This window comes from Mus musculus, chromosome 2, assembly GCF_000001635.26.
Source record: "Mus musculus strain C57BL/6J chromosome 2, GRCm38.p6 C57BL/6J".
NCBI classification, from domain to species: Eukaryota; Metazoa; Chordata; class Mammalia; order Rodentia; family Muridae; genus Mus; species Mus musculus.
This window is the reverse complement of record NC_000068.7, coordinates 167,421,319-167,437,964: the sequence shown is the minus strand read 5'-3', so window position 1 is coordinate 167,437,964 and position 16,646 is coordinate 167,421,319. Positions and strand designations below refer to the sequence as shown.

At 47.1% G+C, this 16,646-nt stretch overlaps 1 protein-coding gene across 9 annotated transcripts in view; it reads right to left on the bottom strand.

Annotated features, from left to right (window-relative positions):
* Positions 1 to 16,366, bottom strand: part of Slc9a8 (solute carrier family 9 (sodium/hydrogen exchanger), member 8) — a 55,402-nt gene extending 39,036 nt beyond the window's left edge. For 2 of the 9 annotated variants that reach the window (NR_130767.1, NM_148929.3), the window contains exons 1-3: positions 16,200 to 16,255; positions 13,668 to 13,846; positions 3,103 to 3,183 (exon numbers count right to left, since the gene is read on the bottom strand). Coding sequence is in view for 3 of the 9 variants with exons in the window: in NM_148929.3 (NP_683731.1) it covers positions 3,103 to 3,183; positions 13,668 to 13,846; positions 16,200 to 16,213 (274 nt within the window). In the remaining 6 variants the exon portion in view is untranslated. Of the gene's footprint in view, positions 1 to 3,102; positions 3,184 to 13,315; positions 13,847 to 15,377; positions 16,085 to 16,199 lie in introns of those variants that run through there. The other 7 variants (XR_001783205.2, NM_001304540.1, XM_030252206.1 and 4 more) reach the window with 7 other exon arrangements.
* Between the last annotated feature and the right edge of the window lie 280 nt (positions 16,367 to 16,646).

Sequence of the window (16,646 nt, the reverse complement as noted above, 5' to 3'; positions counted from 1 at the left end):
ACTGCTTCCAGAGGTCCTGAGTTCAAATCCCAGCAACCACACGGTGGCTCACAGCCATCTGTAATGAGGCCTGATGCCTTCTTCTGATGTGTCTGAAGGGAGCAATGGTGATGTACTCATATGCAATAAATAAATAAATAAATAAATAAATAAATAAATCTTTTAAAAAAAAAAAAGGAAAGGAAATACAGATAGTTTTGTCTGCTCCATCACTGTTTCTGTTCTGAGCACTCCTCACATAAGAAACACTCTGGACTTCAGTACTCTCTCGGATGTGCTTCCTACCTGTGAGCAGACATACCTTCTTTATCACCAGACAGTGACTTGAATCACATGGGTAAAGAAATAGCCCAATGGTTCTACCCCATCCTAAATCTGAGTGGCAGTGCAGGCAGCAGCCTACAGCCTGGTTCCAGTGGGGACAGGTACCCTTCTCATGGCAACTGCAGCTGCAGGGCTGCTGACTAAGCAGCCTGCCTGAGAGAAGCCAGAAAGAAAGCAACGGGACCAGAGGTGATGTGGTGACCAGGGATTCGAGCCCTGAAGCCTCCATTACTTGTGGGTTTCTGGTTACGTGAGCCCAGAGGTTTGCAATACGCTCTCTCTAGCTGGAGCCTGTTTAAAAGTGACTGTAGCCATTTAATGGAAAAAGTTTGATATTGGTCTTCATACTTTTAGCAGCAAGCTGGAGGACCTGGTATTTAAAAACTCTCTAGGAAAATTTGTTTATTATTCCTATAGCCATGCTCCAGGCATCACACTCCAATGACAGCATCAAAAGAAGGGAAGGCCAACTTCTCTTAGGAAGGAGAAAGTTTTTGGAACCCCACAATCCCGGCAGACTTCCTGTCAGTCCCACTGTCTCACCCCTTCCAATCAATCACAGCAAAGTGCATCACTCTCATGATAACCAAGACCAAATGCTTTCTGAGTACCCATTCCTCCTCGAGTCTCACAGAGAGGCCTGATCAAACTGAGGACCCCAGAGGCCAGTGAGAATGCAGCTTAGTGGGAACTGCACTCGCCTGCCTAGCACCTGGGAGGCCTTGGCTTCAGTCCTCAGCATCAAAAACCAAGTACAAGTTAGGATTCTATTTCCAAGAAAAAAGGAAGAAAGGGCTTTATCTAGGCAGCTCACGTCTGCTGAGAGCCTGAGGGCCAGTGGTCTCAGGGAGCCACACTCACCCACATTTTAACTGACTGACTGACTGCCTGTACATGTCCCCTCTGAAATCACAGGCAGTTCTGAAACTCGATATAAATTTGAGGACTAAACTAGTGAGCCACATTTCTTGTCCCTAATTGTTATATTTTTAAGATTGAGTGTGTGGATGTTGGGCCTGCATGTCTGCATGTCTGTACATCACGTGCACATGCATGCTGCTGCCTGAGGACATCAGATCTCCTAGAACAGAGAGATGCACAGATGGTTGGGGGTGCTATGTGTTTGCTGGAGTCTAGGCCCTCTGCTGGAACAGCTCGTTTTTATGTTTTTTGTTGTTTTTTTTTTGTTTTGTTTTTTTTTTTGAGACAGTGTTTCTCTGTATAGCCCTTTGTAGACCAGGCTGGCCTCGAACTCAGAAATCCGCCTGCCTCTGCCTCCCGCCTCCCAAGTGCTGGGATTAAAGGCGTGCACCATCACCGCCTGGCAGAAAACAGATTCCTTTATCTGCCTGAGGTGCTGCTTTTTAAAAATTATTTTTTATATGTGTAAGAACATTGTTGCTATCTTCAGACACACCAAAAAAGGGCATCAGATCCCATTACAGATGGTTGTGAGCCACCATGTGGTTGCTGGGATTTGAACTCAGGACCTCTGGAAGAGCAGTCAGTACTCTTAACCACAGAGCCATCTCTCCAGCCATTTTTATTATTATTACTAATATTATTATTTCTTCTTTCCTTCTTTTTTTGACTGGGTAACCCTATGTTCTGAAACTTACATAGTATAAGACTTGAAGTTAACCTGCCCACCTGCCCAAGGACCAAGTAACTTTCTGGAATGTTGGGAATTGCAGTTCTTGGAAAATAACACCACCACAAGTGAAAATGTAATGGCCATATGAACTTGTCCTGAAATCACCCCTACAAAACGTGTCTCATCGCCACTCAGCTAGGAATTCCAGGGAATGGTCCTCCTGACCAAAGTCCAGCCTGGTCAGTATTTGATTAAAGTTTGTTTCAAATTTGGCTCAAATTTGCTGAACTGGTTTTTCTCTGGTGAATCTCAGGATTAACAATAAACCATGATGGCCTTGAATTCTCCTGGCCCAATATTTATTCTTGTTTTGTTTTTTTTAACTTTACTTTTTTATTTTATGTGAATGAGTGTTTTGTCCTCATGTATGTCTGTGTACCACATGCATACAGTTCCCAAAGAAGCCAGAAGAGGATCAGACCTGTTAGAACAGGACTAACAGACTAGTTGAGCCACCATGTGGGTATTGGGAATTGAACCCGGATCCTACGAAAAGAAGCCTGTGTTCTTAGCTATTGAGACATCTCTCCAGTCCCCCAATATTTATTTATTTGGGGGGGGTTGTTTTGTTTTGGGTTTTTGGTTTTGTTTGTTTGTTTGCTTTTGATACATGGTTTCTCTGTGTAGCCCTGGCTGTCCTGGAACTCACTCTGTAGACCAGGCTGGCCTCAAAACTCAGAAATCCGCCTGCCTCTGCCTCCCAAGTGCTGGGATTAAAGGCGAGCACCACCACTGCCTGGCCAATGCTTATTTTTAATAGTAAGACTGTCTACAGAGCTGTCAATTCCCTGAAGCAGCTCTGTAACTCTTTGAGAAGCCCCACAGCACTAGGTGCTAGCCTCTCTTGCAGGTTACTTTTGGTGCAACCAGGAAGCAGGAAGGAACACTTCAGAATGCTTTCCCACCTAGAGCTCAAAGAACTCTCTAGTTAGCTGAGGCCATGAGCATCTAAGGGACCTGCTAACTAGATAGACTCAGAGTTTCCTCGTTCACAATCAACCAAACCACAGCATCATTCCTTAAAACACAGCATCACCTGGAAGATGGGATGGGGGACATAAATGAGAAAAAGCTCCATCCTATATGGATTTGGTGTTGTGGAATGGACCCCCAGTCTCACTTACCTAGAGAAACCACAGCCACGCTCTCAGGCAGAAAGTGCAGGCGGTACCGAATCAGCAGGTGCACCAGGATGATGCAGATGGCTGGGAAAAGCACAGGCAGTTTAGAGACAGTGGCTCGGAGCAGTGGGAGCTCAAGGAAGTCGGGCTAACAGACAGTTGGCAAGCAAACAGCCAACACTGGCCATATTTTTATTGTCTTTTTCCTTCTTTTTTTAAAAAGCAACAAAGAAAGTCTATTTGTAGAGCCTGGGAGATGGCTCAGCAGGTGAAGGCGCTTTCTGCTAAGCCTGGGACCCAGAGTCTGATTCTCACTACAATGATTCTCGTGTACAGGGAGACACTGCTTCTGAGGGCTGTCTCCAACCTCTGGGTCTGCATTTGCCACAAACAAATAAAAGTAATGAAAAGAGATTTTTATTTCGTATGTAAGTGTATGTCTGTGCACCCTGTGAATGTAGTGCCCAATGCAGGCCAAAGAGAGCTGCATCCCTCAAAACTGAAGCTGTAGGCCACTGTGAGCAGCCCTTTAGGTTCTGGAAACTTGAACCTGGGTCCTTTCTGAGTACCCATTCCTCCTCGAGTCTCACAGAGAGGCCTGATCAAACTGAGGACCCCAGAGGCCAGTGGGAATGCAGCTTAGTGGGAACTGCACTCGCCTGCCTAGCACCTGGGAGGCCTTGGCTTCAGTCCTCAGCAACAAGTAAGAGCAACAAGTGCTCTAACCACTGAGCAATCTCTCCAGCCCCACAAATGGGTTTAAAAAAATTTTTTTTTTCTTAGACAGGTTCTCACTATAACCAGGCTGGCTGCAAACTCACAGGAATCCACCTGCCTCTCACTCCTGAGGGCCAAGTCTAAAAGAGGGCACCACTTACAACTGTTCTTGAGGCATGTCACAGAAGGGACAACTCTGGCCTCATTCTCTCCTCCATCTTTACGTGGGTTCTGGGGATCAAACTCAGGTCCCAAGCTTGTATGCCAAGTGCTTCTGTCTGCTAAGCTGTCCCACAGGCCCTCTAACAGCACATTCCTAGTAAGCTACAACACTGATAGCCATTAAAAATGGTTCACATTTCCCTGATTATGAGAAATACCCACCCTCCCTTCCTTCCTCCCTTCCTTCTCTCTCTCTCTCTCTTTGTTGTTGTTGGCCTTAAGTAGCCCAAGTTGTTATACTTGTTATGAATGGGAGTATGGGAGGGGAGCCTTGAATCTCTCACTTTTCCTGCCTCTACCTTCTTAGTGTTGAGATTATAGATGCCCAGTTTATGCTGGGGATTGAAACCAGGACTTCATGTGTTAGGTAAGAGCTTATCAACCTACCTTCCCTGTCTGAAAAATACAAATAGCCTTTAAATACATGAACACACACACACATACATACCTCCACATGTACACAGCATGAAAACACAGACACACAGTAATATAAATAGTAAAAGTTTCTGGGCCAAAATCCCCACTCTTCTGTATTTGCATCATTCCAAATGTAAGTCATAGTCCACACACTGGTGTGTGTGGCTCTCCAGCACCAAGGCCGCACCAGAGCTCACTAACCACAGACTAGCTGAACAGCACCAGCAAGGTATTGTGTACATGACAAAGGTTAGCCTGGTTCTCACTTGACAGCCTTCTGTAGTCTTGAACTCATAGCAATGCTCCTCAGGCATTGTGACTATATGAAGGTACCACCATGCTCAGGTCTAAAAAAGGAAAAATGCTCAAATGGGGCAAGAGACATGCTGTCTTGAAAAAAAAATTAACTTAAGGGCTGGTAAGATGGTTCTGTGGATAAAGGTATTTATGCTGCCTGGCAATCTACATTTGATCCCTAGAACCTATGTGGTAGAAGTGACTCCTACGTTGTCCTCTGACTTACACAGAGTGACAGTCACCCCTCTGCACACAAAAATTACATAAATAATTTCTTAAGGGGCTAGAGATGACTCAGCAGGTAAGAGTACTGACTGCTCTTCCAGAGGTCCTGAGTTCAAATCCCAGCAACCACATGGTGGCTCACAACCATTCGTAATGAGATCTGACGCCCTCTTCTGGTGCATCTGAAGACAGCTACAGTGTACTATATATAATATATAATAATAAATAAATCTTTAGGTCGGAGCGTGTGTGGCTGACAGGAGAGAGCAACCTCCATTCCTAGCAACCATATAATGGCCCACAACCATCATCAGTACAGCTACAGTGTACTCATATACATAAAATAAATAAAATAAATCTTTTTAAATTTTTTCTTAAAAGATTAAGTTAAAGCCGGGCATGGTAGCACACGCCTTTAATCCCAGCACTCGGGAGGCAGAGGCAGGCGGATTTCTGAGTTCGAGGCCAGCCTGGTCTACAGAGGGAGTTCCAGGACAGCCAGGGCTATACAGAGAAACCCTGTCTCGAAAAACCAAAAAAAAAAAAAAAAAAGATTAAGTTAAAACATCTACTGGGGCCGCGCAGTGGTGGCCCATGCCTTTAATCCCAGCACTTGGGAGGCAGAGGCAGGTGGATTTCTGAGTTCAAGGCCAGCCTGGTCTACAGAGTGAGTTCCAGGACAGCCAGGACTATACAGAGAAACCCTGTCTTGGGGAAAAATTTACTGGAGAGCTGAGGAGATGGCTCTTGCCATGCAAGCCTAAGGACCTAAATTCAAACCCCCAGATCCCATGTAAGATACAGCAGTGTTAGCACATACATCTGTAACTCCAATACCTCCCTGGAAAGACAGCAGCCAGAGCAGAACACTTGGATGACAGCAGGCCAGTGAGGCTGACACAGGGCAGTGAACAACAGAGACGCCAACAAAACAAGCTGAAAGGCACTGACAACTATGGCTGCCTCCTGACCTCCAGACCTGTGGTGCAGCAGGCATGCACCTGCAGCCCTAGACAGGATCATGTACACACGTGTGCAGCAAACAAAGAAGGAAGAGAAGAAAGAAAAGAAAACTGTTCGTAGACCTGGGGGTAAGGCTCAGTGGGGAGAACCCAGCCCAGACAGCAAGCACAAGACTTGGTTCCATCCCGTGTGGTTAATGTTACGTCCAAAAGAAACTCCAATTCCCCAAACTCCAAAAAAGCAGTCCAGTGAGCTCAACCTGGACTAAGGAGCACTTCCGGTGGTTAGGCAGAAGCCTAAGGCACTTGTGAAAGCGGCCCCCACCTACCGAAAGGAGCCATTTCCTCTGGGAGATCCAGAAGGGACATGTGGCTACCTGTGGTGCCTGTTAGCACTGCAAAGCTCACGCTGGCCTCAGGGCGCCTGTCACCCATTTCCCAGAACTCTCTGCTCACTGTCCCCTGCTCTGAGCTATGGGTCCACCCTCCCTACCCCTGCTGTTTTCAGTCTCCCTCTCTAGCCCCTGCTCTGCTCCCCTCTCACAGACAGCCCTGACCACGGTCACACTGGCTGTTCTCTCTCTCATCTCGACAACTAAAACCTCTCAATCATTCCATGGAGCAGTCCCTTTGGTTTATACAAGGAGTCTGGAGGGGTAAACACAGGGATTGTTATTAGTAAACAAGTCTTTAGTTGGGTTTCTGTTTACCAGAAAAGCAGATAGCCCTAATCTAGGCTCCAGTCTGTCAGGAACCGCCCTTAATCCCCAGGAACCTCCCTTGAGACCTTCCCTCGAAGGTCAATTATCTCAAGCAAGGGTACCTAGCTCCCAGTCAACCCAGAAAGCCTCTATCAGTGCAGATCCCCGCTCTGTTGTCATACAAAATCCGCTTGTTTTTCCTCCATTCTGATCTTCTCTGTTCTCCCCCCACTCCCAGAAGTTGTGGTAATAAACCTTTCTTCCCACCAGCAGTCTAGTTCATTAAATTCTCTGCTCTATCGGTCACATTTGGTGCTGAAACCTAGGACTGAACCAGGCACTTTAGATTACTCCACAGTCAGCCATTTATCCCTCCCTGCTTCACACTAGGCACTGCCTGCTCGGTCTCTGTCCCTCTCGCTGACTTTCTGGAGCCTACCCTATGGAAGTCATGCAGGTACATCAGGCCCTCCCTGCCCGCCTGGGGCTCTGAGAGTTCCTGTTTGTGACCCTTACCCTCGACCTCTCCCACCTCCTCAGTTGGCTTCTGAAGAACATCTTCTCTCCTGCTGTCTGTCTGTCTGTCTGCTCCTGCCTCTAACCTTGTTAGAAAGGCTTGACTCTGGAGCTTGGGTTTGTCCCTTCCTCTCCAGACCCAAGCATACTTATTTAAGTTCCCTACAAAGTCTCTGTCCTGGGCCAGGCTGGTCACCTGACTCTGACAGGGAGGAGGAAAGACAACTGGGCTTAGAAACAGCTAGAACATCAGCTATTCCCTCTGAGGAGTACTGCTGCCTGTCTCAAAAATGTCACAGTACAGTCACAATGTTTAACCCTCTGAATATGCCCAAATATCTCTAAAACATTTTGCTATATATAACCTTTCTGCATCTCATCAGGACTTAAGCTGTTGTGTTTAAAATTTCTGTAAAAAATCTTTTAAAAATAGCTTAAAACTTGTAAGAGAAATGGTTGACAGTAGTAAAAACATCTATATATATATGTAATCTTAATTTGCTATAGCATGTTTGTATGGAGCTGGCTTAAAATCTAGTTTAGGAAAGTAGATGTTTAGGCTGGAGAGTTGGCTCAGCAGTTAAGAGCACTGACTGATCTCCCAAAGGTCCTGAATTCATTTGTTTGTTTGTTTGTTTTTTGATTTTTCGAGACAGGGTTTCTCTGTGCAGTCCTGGCTGACCTGGAACTCACTCTGTAGACCAGGCTGGCCTTGAACTCAGAAATCCACCTACCTCTGCCTCCCGAGTGCTGGGATTAAAGGCATGCGCCACCACGCCCGGCTTAGGTCCTGAGTTCAAATCCCAGCAATCACATGGTGGCTCACAACCACCCACAATGAGATCTGACTCCCTCTTCTGGTGTGTCTGAAGACAGCTACAGTGTACTTGCATATATAATAAATCTTAAAAACAACAACAAAAAAAGGAAGTAGATGTTTTTAAAAGTAAATAAAGATAAGGGTATGGCCTGATGGGGTCGCCATGGAGTAAACTGCACCCATGTGGCTGGCAGCCATCTTCAGTCTGACATGTGACCGATTTAACAACCAGTCCTACTGAGCCCTCTGGTTACCACTGTATCTCCTTTTTCAGACTAAGGGGAATGCGAGGCCTCCAAGATGGTTAGTTTTGTTTTATTTTTTCTACATTAACACAGATATTTTGGATTAGATGGATGTTCGTATGGTGGTTTCTGCCATGAGCGTGAAAACAGATGAGGACAGAGCCGTGAACACGGTCTGTGGAGAGGACAGAGAACAACCTGCGTTTGCTGATTAGTTTTTACACCTGATCTTAGCCAAAAGGCCGAGAAGTGACGACGATTACACTTGGGACAATTACCATTATAATGGTCACTCGAGAGTACTGGCTAGTCTTATGTTGACTTGACATACAAACTAGAGTTATGTGAAAGTAGGGAATCTCAATTGAGAAGATGCCTCCATAACACCTGGCTTAAGGTATTTTCTTCACTGGTGATTAATGGGAGAGGGCCCAGCCCATTGTGGGCAGTGTCATTCCCAGGCTCGTGGTCCTGGTTCTATAGGAAAGCAGGCTGAGCAAGCCAGGAGAATCAACCTGGTAAGCAGCACCCCTCCATGGCCTCTGTACCAGCTCCTGCCTGAGTTCCTGCCCTGCCTTCCCTCTATGATGATTAGCAGTATGGAAATGTAAGCCAAATGAATTAACCCTTTCCTTCCCAGCTTACTTTTTGGTGATGGTGCTTCTTTGAAGCCACAGAAACCCTAAGACATCAGGTTAACAGAAAACGACTTAGAGATGTATGCATAACCACTTATTTCTACACCAGGCTTCTAAAAAACTTTTAATGAAGAACATATGTGGGTGCTGGAGAGATGGCCCAGTGGTTAAGAGCACTGACTGCCCTTCCAGAGGTCCTGAGTTCAATTCCCAGTAACCACATGGTGGCTCACAACCATCTGTAATAGGATCTGATGCCCTCTTCTGGTGTGTCTGAAAGACATATATTAAGACATATATATTTAAAAAAAAAAAAAAAAAGAACAACATGTTTGTTAAATATGGTTTGTGAATTCCTAAGGCTCACCCAAGCAGAAACTGACTTGAAGATCTATGTCTCTATTGATTGTCTTTGCTTTGTTCAATTTAGCTATTTGGATAAACTGAGTCACACAAGAAATTGTGATAGTCTATAAAGACTCACTATGAACGGACCAGTAACATAAGGTTCCTGGTTTCTCTGTGGACTGTATTTATAGTTTAAAGTTTTATTTTGATGCTAAAAGATCTTCATTTGAATTCTCAATTCAAAAATTTAAGGTTCAAGATTAACAGGGTTAAAACTGTTAAATCTTAAACTCATAAAAGCTACTAATTTGCTGCAAACTAAACTGTTAAAGAAAACTAAGAAATGCACGTTAATGATCAATTTATAAATGATCAGCTTCTTTAATGTCCTCAGAACTATGCTTACAGTCGTGCTAAGTGTAAAAAAAAAAAAAAAGACTTGTTCGTAGGGACAATCTTAAAGAGATTCCACGATGGCCTCAAGCCCCTCAGAGAACTGCCAACTGGAGCATTTAATGTGTTTAATGAAAAAGGCTTCCCCTGGAAGACAGATAAGCCAGCTTCTGGCAGTCCTGAGATGATCGCCAAAGAAGCGTCCACCTACATGTGCTTTGAATATGGTGTCACTGATCAACGGGCAAAGAACTGCCCATGCCTTACCTACTGTCAGGCCCTGTCCAACCTATGGCCACTGCTGGGGAGACGACTATACCCTGCCACCCCAAAGTAGGCCAATCCCCCAAGTTCCTCCTGTACAAGAAAATCTATCAGATTTTCTGGGTCTGGTAGCAAAAGATTGTGGCAGCGGAAGACTGACTTCTGCTCCAAACAAGGCCATGGAGCCACCCTGGAGCATCCCAGGCTGCCCAGGTAGCAGGTGTTTGTCATTTTAACTGATACACAGACCATTTGGTCTGTACTTCTACTCAAATATATCCTTCTCAGGTCTCTGATGACATTGGTGGCGACTTTATCAGACAGTATACCAGCAGCAACCAGCCCTTAGTGCCTTCCTCAAGGCTACACTGCCTGACCAGTCCATTGATAACTAAGTCTGCTTTCACCTTTAAAACAGTCAGGCTTTACAGTAACTTTGGAAGCAAAAGATGGACATGTGGCCTGCTGATAATATGAATTAAATTACCCGTGTCTCTAACATAAAAAGGCTTTGAGACTGAGACACAATTACCTGCCAGCCTGAATGAGTCTCATGTGTGAAGAGGGAAATTGCTTTTCAGTGACTGCACTCTGTTCTCTAACAGCTGTGTCTCATAGGAAATTACTGGATGTTTCCACAGAAAAGTTTCAAGTTTATGTAAAGTGGTATGGTCTAAGAAAGCAACTTAAGGTGTCTGAAGGCAAGTTGTGAAGTCAGAGAAAATGATTTAAGGTATGTAACAAACGAGACTTAGAGAGGACCGTGTGCTGATAAAGCTTCCGAGTTCACTCAGTGATTCTGAGGAACTGTGAATCCCATCTTGGTTACAAAAACATCTTGGCTTTTAGGAAAATAAGTTACCATGGTCACAGGCTCAGAAGTTTTCATTTCCTTTGTTGTTTTCTAAACATAGACTCAAAAATGCTTCTCACTGTGGTGAAAACACCTCCGTCCAATCTATGTCCAGCCAGTCCTCTGGGCATCAAGAGTGTGCATGAACCCAGAACCACCTTGGGGACCTCATGCTCTTTCCAGATAGGAAGTGTGACTTATCACATGAACACTCATGCTTCTATCGTGTGCAAACTTCTCAGGCTTTGTTTTGCTGGAGTGGACTCAGAGGTGTGAATCCACTGCAGCTGTCCACAGACACTTGCTAACTGCTTTTCCTACAGTGAGGATTTCAAACGGTGATCATGCTAATACCTCCCCAGTCTGTATCTGTCCAACAGATTTCCTCTCAGCAGAAGCAGCAAACTTCTGCAAAGCTGCCTCCACACTGCTGGTCCCGAGTGGTCCTGCTTCAGAAACTGAGTGTGGACCTTCTCAAAGAGGATGTAAACGACCCTCCAGTGTCAATCAGCCAGCCAATATGATTACTGCCTTCAAGCTCTATCAAGGAACCAGATGCTTCTGATGGGACCTCCCCATCTCCTGCCACTGCCTGTCCCCTCCACTCCAGCCTGAGTTAAAGATGACCCCTGGCCCCTGAATTGAAGCACTCAGCTATTTCTTCCCCCTTATCATCAACAAAGGCTGTAATGTCAGGTCTCAGGTAGTACACATTCAGAAATGGGCTCAAGCTTGACAACGGACAGACTTCTGGTGGTTAAGCCAGCTCTCCTTAGGAACTTGTGAAATAGGTTCTTAGTTCCCAAAAGGAGTTGTTTCCCTTGCCTCTGGCAGAAGGGACATAGGGCGTTCCACTGACACACACCTATGGTTTTATACCATAGTCCAGGCTGGCCCTCTGGCCCTCCCCTCGCTACAGGCACTCAATCTCTGCCCCCATTCCTCTCTGGCAGATAGCCCTGACCATGTCCCAATGGAGCAGCCATTTCAGCAGTTTCTTTACTAAACCCCTCACACACAGTGAGAAAGCAAGGTCCAAGGCCCCACGGCAAGCCAAATTCACAAGTTACACACACTTAAGGAAAACTGCATTCTCATGGGTTTTTTGTTTTTGGCTTGTTTAGTTGCTCTGTTTAAGGGTTAGATGGGGATGGGGAGTATGCGCCATGACAGGCGAGTGGAGGTCTGAAGACTGGGTCTTTCCTTCCTCTATGTGGGTCCCGGGGATTGAACTCAGGTCATAAGGCTTGGCAGCAAGCGCCTTTGCCTGCTGTGCCTTTTTACTGGCCACTTGCTTAAGTTTTTGAGATAAGAGTTCCACTTTGTAGCCAAGACTGACTGCCTGCCCTGGCCTCTCCAATAATGGCCTTATAGGCATGGAACTCTCTTGCCCGCTATAAAAGTTTTTCATTTACTCCTGGGAAGAAAAATAAATGTAGAAAAGCAACGGGCACATTGGTTTGGAGGTGTGGAGCTCACTGAACAGAAAGAACCTCTGTGGCAGACAGGGTTAAGAAGTATCCTGACTCCTGTTTCCTAGGGAGTCAGAGCTCAGCAAGGGTTAAACGAAGGGTTAAGTAAGATAAGAGCCTGCCAAGGGCCGTGCTGAGCAGGGCAAGCTCAGACAACACCAGGTTACAATTCTAATGTCTTACTCATAGAAATGAAAGCAAGCGGGGTGTGCCTCATAGGCCTCATGGGCATGCCTGTCACAGCCTCTAGCAGAGCCACCGGACAGCAAGCTAACATTTGGTGGACAAACTCAAAGAAAACCTCATACACTAAAGAAATGTAAACCTGATAAAAGATCCACTATTCTAGGGCTGTCACAAAAGGCACGTTGTGGTGGCATCTGCCCACCCATGGCTGAGCCAACACTGGAGAGGAGAGGTCAGTGGACTGTTGGGAGTTTGAGGCCAACCTGGACTACACAAAGTGAGATTATCTCAGAAAAATAAAAGATCAGTCAGTCAAGCAATCAGTCATTACTACAGTGTTCAGTTCTTTGACCATTTACTCTACCCTGACTAGAAATGTGACCAAAACAAATTTTATTGTTTTCAAGGCTGAGTCCTAACAGACATCAGAGAAATACTCAAACAGGCCATGGTGGGACACTCCTGTAGTCTTAGCAACGGGAAAGCAGAGGTCAGGTATCCTCAGCTACCAAGACTGAGGCCAGCCTGGGCTACAGGAGACACTGTCTCAAGAAAGGAAATACTCAAAACCCAGTTTTGCCTTCTGCTCTCCTAGAAAGGTCTAATCCAGAAGATGACTCCGGTACTACCAAAGAAAAGCAGATAGTAAATAAAGCCGGGGATGGCAGTACATGCTCATAGAATCCCAGCGCTTGGGAGGCTAGCTGCTACTTAATGAGTTCAGAGACAACCTAAGCACCCTGAGACCCTGTCTTAACTGCAGACCAGGAAATGTGGTGGCAAGGAAGCACAGCCTTCAGACACACCCCTAAGCCTTTTATCCTTAGATAACCTAAAGTGATCATGTGGCTGCAGCTGCATTTGTAAACACTGGGTGTGGAGGTAAGTACTTGTGGAGGCCTGAGACTTCTTGGGTGTCATTCCTAGAAATGCTTCCTACCTTCTTTGAAACAGACCTCTAGCTGGCCTGGAGCTTTCTGACTGATTCAGACAGTGGATCCACAGGCTCCACCAATGCGACTTCAAGCACACGGCACCACATCCTCCAGAAAGGAAGCTCTTTCTAGGCCAGGCAATGGTAGCACACAGCTTTCATCCCAGGAAATGGGGGGCAAAGGCAGGTGGATCTCTGTGAGTCTGAGCCATCCTGGTCTACAAAGTGAGTTCCATGCCTGTCAGGGCTGGACTTAGGAGAGATGCTGTCTTAAAAAAAAAGTTTCTTCTTTCAAAAGCTAAGACATTGCTCTCTGGAACTGCTAGGCCTGACGTCAGACCCCTGTGGGCTTATTCACCTAGGACGAGGAGGCTGAAGAAAATGGTCATGCCGCTCGACTGCTCCTCCTGCTGGGCCTGCTCTCCCGTCTGCACCGGAAGGATAGGCTTGGCAGGTGTCGGCAGCACCAGCTTCGTGGTGACACCCAAGGTGGTGTGAAGGGTGAAGTTGAAGGTCTCATGGGTTGTGTTGGAGAACCTGTTGGGAGATAGATATACATGCGGCATTCAGATAAAGAAAAGGGCCAAGGAAACAAAACATACACCCTGAACTGTGAGAAAACCCTGATGGTGCAAACAGCAGACAGGCCTTGAAGAGGGAGGAACTCCTGCCTACAAAGCACACCAGAGACTTCTATTATCTTAAACTACAGTCATCCACCCAGAGGTCAGGAAGAGAGGAGAGGGGTCAGGGCTATAGAGAAAGAGTTACAAAAGGCTAAGGCCAGGGATGCAGCTCAGCTGGTATTGCCTGCAGGAAGCCCTGAGTTTGATCTTCAGTACTGTATAAACCAGCTGTGTGGTCCAGGCCTATAGTCCCAGCACAGAGGAGGAAAAGGAGAAGGATCAAGAGTTCGAGGGCATTTTCAGCTACAATACCAGCTTGAGCTACATGTTAGCATAGGCGAACAAAAATGTAAAGCCTGGGGTTACGGAACAGTTGGCTAGGCAACAGGATCATAAGTTCAAAGCTGGCAGGGGCTAGCGAGCTCAAGGCCAGCCCAGGTCTCACTAACTTAGTGAGAGACCCTGTCTCAACTATAAAGTAAAAGGGGTGGGCACAGCGGCACATGCCTTAATCAATGCCAACAAGTTTTCGGCCTATCAAGGAAGCATTCCAGGCCAACCAGAACTGCACAGTGAAACCCTGTCTTATGTAAATGAGTAGAGCACCTGCCCGGCATGCAGCAGACTCTAGATCACCTGCAATCCCTTTCTCCCCACCCAAAACAACAGAAAACAAAGGCAGGCAGGTGTGGGTGTGGTGGTACATGTCTTTAACCCCAGTACTCAAAAAACAGAGGCAGATCTCTTTGAGCTGGAGGCCAGCAGAGCAAGTTCCAGGATAGTCAGATCTACACAGAGAAACCTTGTCTGGGGTTGGGGGGAGGAGGATGCTCTCTGCCCCTTGAACTTAACGAGGGTAGCAGGGTATGTTAATCCATGCCTGTAATCTCTGCACTTGGGAGACAGATGCAGGAAAGCTAAGAGTTCAAGACCAAGGTCACCCTGGCCTACATACTGATACTCAGTGAGGACCAGTTTTATGGGCTACATGAACCTGTCTCAAAAAGAAAAACACAAACAGACTTCTAGGGTGGAACTGGAGTCTCCCTACACCCCAGTTTCAGTATTATTTACTTTCCTAGTCTACAATCTCCTTGAATTTTGGGTGCAGTGTGTGTGTTTGACTAAACTAGGGATTGACCTCAGGAATGGTGGGCAAGATTCCAGCCTTTAACTGACCAAGTCAGCTGAATCTGCCCCGTTTTTCTCCCTAGAATGCCCTAACCTACCCTACCAAACCCTTCTGGAATCTCAAATGGCTCAAGTTTCCTGCTCTGGAACATCCCACTCTATGCAAGGCTTCCGCCTGTGCTCTTAAGGTTAGGTCTGTAAACTAATGTAGTAGTGATGGAATTGTGACCACTGAGCACTGCCTCATTCCAGGACCCCATAAACTGATCAAGCTTCAAGCCCACATCTCAAAGCATTTGGCTCTGTATTACCTCTTTTATCTTGTCCTGCTGAGACTATGTGAATGTCTGGGACAGTACAGCTACACAACAAGATCTAATGACTTTCGCTCCTCAGTGGCCGAAGAGCTACCTGAAATGCTCTTAGTTAAAGTTCGGTATCAATTAAGGGGTTCCTTGTTAATTTTCTGGGGCTCATTTCAAAGAGAGAATTTGTAACACACAACAGTGTCCTGCCAAGCATGAAGATGGACTCGGGCCTTTTTAACACGTCATCTTCCCCATCTCTCCTCTAAGATTTCAAGCTGCGGGTCACGAGACGTCTTTCTCCCACCTAGGGTGGGCTCCTCTTCCCTCATGCTACCCAATTTCCATCCAAGCATCTGGCAAGGTCCAAAAACACCCAGTCCACACAAAAGTCTCCCACTAAAGCCTCGTGGCGGCTCCCTGCGGGCGGCTCCTGACGCCCAGGGCCGAGAAAAACGGTCAACTAGCAGTCAATGAATCAAAGAAACCTGCTGGGGGCAGACAAGAACAATGAAGGTTGCTGATGGTTACGGGGGATGCCAGGGGCTGCTCGTGGCAACGGGAGAACTTCCTGGATCAGGAGGAGGAGAGCCAGGGAACCCTGAGATAACCGGAAACCGGGAGCAGGAAGGACGTTCGCGGCTTCCGCCAGGCCTGCGCGTGGTCAGCAATGTCGGACCTCCGGGAGGCCTCAGGGCCCATGTTCTCATCCCGCCCCCCGCCAACCCTGGCTAGGTGGGCCCGCGCCACTCCACCCGGGCGCTCCAGGCCCGCTGTCGCCCGCCGGCCCGGCCCTGCCGCCTCCGCTACCCGAAGCCGCGCACTCACTCCTCCTCCGCCATCTTCTCCCCTATCCTGCGAGCTTCCGAGACTACAGAGTTCGGCGCCGCAGGGCTAGCGGGGCCGGCGGCTGCTTCCGGTTTCCGCTGCGGGCAGGGGCGGGGCTTGGCCTCCCAGGGCGACCCTCTGCGCTGTCCTCTCTGTGGCCTGGGAGTGGGACGACCTCTGGGGCTTTCTGTGGGCTTTTTCCGGCCAGGCTGTGTGACGATCTGGCCTTGGGACATCCGGACTTTTTTTTTTTTTTTTTTTTCCGGTCCCCGGGCGGGAAAGATTTGGAGGAAACTTTTGAGATCTGGGTGACTCAGCTGTGAGCCAAGCCGTCCGCCCCGCGTGAGAATCCCAGGGCTCAGAATGGGGGAAAGTGGTTTCTCTGGGCGTCCGGGCCGGCTGTGCGGAGCGGAGGGAGTCCGCAGGCGCGTTCCGAGGCGGCCTCAG